Consider the following 6,460-nt stretch of genomic DNA (forward strand, 5'->3'; position numbering starts at 1 on the left):
CCCCTCCCCCCCCCCCCCCACCCACCAAACTACCTGTCTCTCCCTCTCTCCTCCTCCTCCTCCTTATTCAGCGCCCATGTACTTTTTAACCGTCCACGTTCTAATGGGAGCAACGGCTCTTTCGGCCGCCGACCATCTGTCGTGAGTGAAATGGTTTGTAGAAATTCAAGTCAGTCGAGAAATTCTGCTTCAACGTTAATTTCGAGTATTTACTTCTGCAAGATACTTAAAATTACGTGCGCGTGGATGGATTGCGAAATATCTGCAAATTCCCCCAAACGATTTGCCTTGTTTAAATTAGAAGAAGAAGAAAAAAAGAAAATCCTTTAAACTCCCGTCGCTGTCTGGCTCCTGGTAGATTGAGTTGGCGACACGCAAGTCGTATCTCCGACTAGGACGGAAGCGAAACGATCCCCCGGGAGAATGGCGAGTTTTTACGGGACGATATAAAGATTCGAAGATTCAATGGACCGCGAAACGGCTTGCCACGTCGGCTTTGACGGAAATTGGACTATTTTGAATTTGGTCTCCATAGTTTAAGACCTGTTTCATCTTTTATCTCCTTGTCTCTCTCTCTCTCTCTCTCTCTCTCTCTCTCTCTCTCTCTCTCTTCTTTCTTTACTGCTCTTTTCCTTCGATCAGAACCTTTTCTGCTGGCAAGGAATATCGCGAGTCTCGGCGATGCCGCTCGACAGCTGTGATACACGGCCGCGACGAATTTCGATCGGGAGAACCAGTTTCCGAAAGGGAGCAGCACGCCGGAACGAGAATCGGCCGCACTGGCCAACTAGACAAGCTCGAATTTACGGCGCTACTTGCGTCGAGTCAGACGTCCTTCGTCATAGGCGTCGGCAGCGGAGACGGAGGAACGTTCTGAAGTGTCTCCGCTGGTTTGACAAACGGCAACCGTGCACAAAGAAGAATTGTAGCTCATCTCGAGGACGTGTTTGGTTATAATTTGAGGTTCTGGGGGCAAATGTTCGGTGTCATCGAGCGTTAAACAAATATGCCGGCCGGCTGCTGCCATCCTGTTTCCTCTCCTTCGCTATTTGGAAAATGTTTCTGTGTTTAGTCTACATTAGTAGGCTTTCATAAAGTTCCATAGTAGCTGCGACAGCCCGGACAGCCCGGACGGACATAAACGAAGGAACGAGGGAACAGTAGTCCTTTTCGATTATTACGTCGCAGCTACCTGTCTCGCCTTCCGTGCTTCTGGAAATTCTCCTTCGGCTCTCGGCGAGGATCTTCGAGCGTCGCGAACGCCTCAACGGGAGGACGAAACGCGCGATAGAATTCTGCCTGGCGGAAAGCGTATTCCTTATCGAGGGAGTGGGATCGGTTTTTTAAAAAAAGCGACAAACGTATTTACGAAATATTTTAATTAGCTTATCGTCCAATCGCGACAGCTGTTGCCTCGCGCGTGCTTCTTCTAATTGGGCACTGAGTGCAGCCGCGTTCTCATGGCTTTGTCGCTCGTGCGACAAGCCTGGAAGGCCAGGAAAGGCGGAAAAGACAGGAAGACACGCGAAAAGTCAGAGGGCCGGGCATGTGCGAGTGAAGGATGCAAAGTGAATCTGGCGAGATCAGGGAGCACGTGGAGGCTCAAGTTTCTCAGCTGTTTCGATGGATCTGGGAAAAGGACTGAAAGGAGCAGAAGGACTCCTCCGGTAGCACGCGAGATAGGATCAGCCGCAGGAGGCGCGAAGGATCTTTCGCGAATTCCGAAGGCGACGCGGGCCAAAGTTGTTGTATTTTTTAAGATCTCGCCGCGCAGATAGTGTCATCGGACCAGTTTGCAGGCGAGGCACGCGTTTTCGGGAGCGTTTTTTAAATAATTCATAGGGCCCGAGCCGCGCAGGGCTCCTCGGCTGCTGGCTCCAGAAAATTAAAATATGCTCCGGGAGACGTTCTCGCGGCCAAGAAACTCGGCCGGTTCTTTGTATTCCGATCAGTCGAGCGAAAGGGTAGGAGACGCCGTCGCGACGCCTCTTCCTCTGGCTGCACTTTCACGTCCACTACGTTCTACTCTCCGACTATCTGGCTCTACCTGCTTCTCCTGCTTCTCCTGCTTCTTCCGCATCGAAGTCGATTGACTCTCCAAAGGGCTTCCTTGCGCGGAATCGGATGCTAGCAGGGCAACAGGGGCACCAGAGCCACGTGGAGGGTAGCAAGGAAGAAAGGAAGGAAGGCAGGAGAGTGTGGTAAAGAGAGAGGGTAGCAGGGAGGCAGCCAGGCAGCCAGGCAGCCAGGGTGGCTGGTTGCTTCATCTCCCTTGCACAGAGGGTGGAAAACGCCTGCTAACGAGCCCCTGAGAATTCCTACGCTTCCTCAATTAATTGCGCCCTCATTCGCGCCCCAAGTGCACCTCTTTCAGCGACGCATTCTCGATATTGACATTTGCCTTGCATCTCCGCGAAGCAACGAGAGGCTAGTTTTACTCCAGGCTAACCTGGCCCTCGTGCCTCGCTTAGGTAGACTGTTTGTTCTGCTCCGCTCTGCTGCTGCTACTGCAGGCCGACGCTTCCTTTCGCTTTGGAGTTTTCTGTTCCTGTCGTCGCTGTCGTCAGTCGTGGCTCTCTGCCTTTGCCGTTACTGCTGGAATGATTGAAGGTAAAGAGGGAGGGGAAGCGGGCTGCGACACACCCCTGTCTTTCGAGCGTGTACTTATCGACTACGCGACTACTTTTCCTAGGTGCTTTACCAAGACAGCCAGTCAGTCAGGCAAGCTGCGAGCGGGCGAGCAGGCGAGCAGGCGACCAGAGAGACAGACAGCCTCTGCCAGAGGAGTTCGCTAGCTGGATAGTCAGAGGTAGGAACGCGTGTACAAAGGAATTAGACCGTAATCGTTCACGCGTGCATCGCACAGGGGACGTTTTACCTCAGACCTCGATATTCACTGGCTCGAGAATCGACTCTGCCTGCCCATATTGTCATTCGATAAGGACGTGACTCCTTGCTCCGGGAAGGATGCCCATCTGCGATAAAGACGTTCGTCCTTCGCAGCCCTGGATCCAAAAGATTTACCCAGGGACTCGACGTTAATTAGAGGCTGCTGGGGACCTCGGGAGAGCAGCCACCCAGTTCAGGAGAGAGAGAGAGAGAGAGAGAGAGAGAGAGAGAGAGAGAGAGAGGGTCCTCGACGTAGTCGCAGCCAGCGTTCGCCGTTTCTCCAGAGTAAATAAACGAGGAGCCTTAACTTCCGCGGTTTATATTAAATTAACGGGGCTAAGATAAATATATCGTACTAAACGAAGGGAAGGTTAGTCCGCGAATTTAACGCGAATCCCACTGCCTCTTGCCTGCGGAAATCAACGTCCTTCACCGTCGTCAGGAAGAATCCTACAATTTATTCGACCTGCGAGGACGCGCCATTCCCACCCGATAAAAAGTTGTCGTCTCGCTCTCTTTTTTTTTTACGCAGCTCCTACGGGTCATAATTTAATTTTCTGAGCGGGTCGCGCAAAAAATCAATTTTCTCTTATTTTCCCCGGGGCGCCTGCGCATTCGTATTCTGCCCTTAGCCGAGCATGGGAAAACCGGAGGGGTTGCCTGACCCGATGGTCGGTAACGTCCATCATCCCTTTTGCCAGGTGCGAGTGACTCTGCTGCCTCCGACTGTCGGTAAGCGCGAATGCGTTTTTGACGCGTCGATAATTTTCCCAGAGCTCGCAGACGATAATGCAGTTTCTGTCTGTCCCTTATCATTTTCGATCGCGAAACGAATGTATTCGCACGATGCACAACTGCATTTTCACGATCACCTTACTGCAGTTACACGAAAAGCATTCTTATTGAGGAATGCACTTATAATTTTAAAATCGGAAGCCATTTAAAATTGCTTCAACTTATCGACGGTGCATGGCAACTTCGGCGCATTCATCAAATTTCCTACGGGGTTGGGAACGGGGAAACCCTGTGTCATCTACCTCCAAGGATAATCCGGGTCCAGCCGAAGCGAATTTCCGAGTATAACCGGAAATCGAAAATTCTATGTGGTCCAGTCAATTATACGAAGCACGTAAGGCCTTTCTCGATCACGCAGCTCGTAGTCGTGGGACTTTTCTTCTGGGTTCTATGGGTTCTATTGGACTTAATGAGTCCAATTGAGATTATATGGGTGCCTTGATTTTACGAGGCTGCCAGAAAACTCGTCGGCTCCCTTCGGCGATTGCTAAAGCTCTCCCTTCAAAGGACTTTACGTACTTTCCATTGATTAACGGCTTTCGTCCAATTGTGTTTCAGCACTTGTACCACCTGCAAACGGGCGAGGGAGCTTTTCGAGAGAGAGGCCGCGGTAGAGGCAAGGGTGCGACCAGGGTGAGTCATACAGAATCAGAATCTCACAGCATCCTTACGTTTTTTTTTTTTTTTTTTTTTTCCTACCTCAAAGGCCCTGCATATCCTCAAGTACGTAGTTTTCACGAACGCGCTTCCCTCTTTCTTTCCATATTCGAACTTGACTGACAACCAAGATACATTACCGATAGTGAGGATGCGAACAGCTGATACAGAAGAAAGTTAGATTCAAAGAATTTACTCAGCGAACGTGAATGGTACCTGAATGTTACGGTAACTGTTTGTGTTATCCAATTTTGGACACTGGATCCTTCATAGAGAAAATCTTTGGCTTTTAATAGATTTACCTATGGTAAATCACTGAGAAAATTCTCTACCATTCGACTCGTCGCGGATCAATGAGAGGAACTCCTCGGAGTTTCACTTTCTCGGAGTATTAATTACAAGTTCTGATTATTTCGAGAGGGAGGCCTCTTCAACTTCCGCGAGGTGAGACCCTCTTGAACTTCCGTGCTCCGCCTAGACTCGACAGATGGAGAAAGTACTTATCCAACTTTTGCATAACTCTCCCTCTGGTATAAATTGATTAATCGCTTAACTGACAGAAGCAACGGCAACTTCCGTTCTCCAGCCGATTTGGCTCTCTCTCTCTATATATCTCTTTCTTCGAAGACCTCAAATATAATGAACGAAAGAGCAAAACGGAAAAGTCCAAGAAGGACAGTCCGAGGAATCCCGGAAGGCAGACTCGCTCGAAGCGATCTTGACGCTGGCTGTACACAGTTTGAGAACTGATATTAAACAAGGCGCTATTGATCGGTCGGCGGTGCGCCTGTCCGTGCTACACCGCCATGTTTAAAATTTCCCCGCTTAAGCCGACCGGACGCCTGGTGGTTCAGGCTGCAACTGTAGTCCAACCCCCCGGTGCATTTCCCATGCGAATCCCACTTGAACCTTCCGCACCACTCCCGAGGCCGTCTCTTCCATCCAGCACAGCGTCTTCCTCGAGGCGTCCCGACGCTCCTGCTCCCATGCGCTTTAGTCCTGATACCAGTTGTCGAAACTCTGCCTCCTCGTGTCCTTATCATATTCTGATACTCCCTCGTCTCCCTTTGACTCCACTTCCGCCCTACGCGCCACTCGTGCTTCCACGTTTTGGCAAGGAAGCACGAAGCGCCGAGCAGAGATTTCTCCCGAGGGTCCCGAAAATCCCGAAAATCCCGAAAATCCCGAAAATCCCCAAAATCCCCGAGAAGACTATCAATGAAAAATGTATAGTCTCGTGTTTCCTTCGGTGTTTCATCACAACCTTTGCAACCTCCACTCACGGGAGGAGCACCAGCTCCGATGCCACCCCCAGCACCTCCAGCGGCACTGCTACCGTCACGAGTAAAGCAGCAGGGGTGACAGGGGGAGAGGAACGATTTATCGATCCCCCGAAGCGACATGCATGTGTGCCGCACGTGTCATCGCAGCCAGGGGTGGTATATACATATACATATTGTATATATATATATGTTCCTGACGAAGGGCTATTTTGTTTCCCGACCAGAGGCGCTCTTTTTCATCCGGCCTTTTCGAATCTACTCTACTATACGGTAGCCGTATCGCGAGTTCGTCGAGCCATTCGCCTGCTACCATCTGACCCTGGGATTATAAATTCGTATCCCGCAATGGAATTGGGAAATTGGTTGGGAGTCTGAGTTATGGCGCGTCGCACTTTAGCTGCAAGTAATTAGTTGGAGGTATGGCGCTCGGCAGGCAGCACTGCCGGCAGCTAAATTGCATTACCTCAGCTGCGCCATCTTGAATTCGCAAACAATATGTCGCTGGAAATGGAGGGAATATCGACCCTGCGGAATCGTGCCAATGGCAACTTTATTTTTCCTCACGTCGCAGCTGCTGCTTCCCTGAACTCTCTCTTGTCCTGTCATTCGCACAGCGTGCACTCTTCGCAGTTTTCCTCCAATTTTCATAGGTACGCGGCAACACGTAAACGTGCCCTTCCGACAGTATCAGCCAATTATCCGATATGTTAAGCTCCTGTCGTAGTTCCTGCTGTCGACTCGGGATACCGTAATTTACGACGATTAACGAGATTTTAATTACTGCCTGATGACATAATAAATTGCAAGCCGTTAGGCTTCCTATCGGAAACCCCCCC

At 50.4% G+C, this 6,460-nt stretch overlaps 1 protein-coding gene across 9 annotated transcripts in view; it reads left to right on the plus strand.

Moving 5' to 3' along the window:
* The window catches only part of LOC107274493 (DNA N6-methyl adenine demethylase), a 65,643-nt gene that overhangs the window by 33,329 nt on the left and 25,854 nt on the right, over positions 1 to 6,460 (plus strand). For 8 of the 9 annotated variants that reach the window (XR_001539462.2, XM_025091739.1, XM_015753693.2 and 5 more), the window contains one exon: positions 4,243 to 4,317. The exons of the other annotated variant lie outside the window; for it this stretch is intronic. Coding sequence is in view for 7 of the 8 variants with exons in the window: in XM_025091739.1 (XP_024947507.1) it covers positions 4,243 to 4,317 (75 nt within the window). In the remaining variant the exon portion in view is untranslated. The remainder of the gene's footprint in view (positions 1 to 4,242; positions 4,318 to 6,460) is intronic. 9 annotated transcript variants of the gene reach the window in all.

The sequence above is a fragment of the Cephus cinctus genome, unplaced genomic scaffold (assembly GCF_000341935.2).
Source record: "Cephus cinctus unplaced genomic scaffold, Ccin1 Ccin1_scaffold3202, whole genome shotgun sequence".
NCBI lineage: Eukaryota > Metazoa > Arthropoda > Insecta > Hymenoptera > Cephidae > Cephus > Cephus cinctus.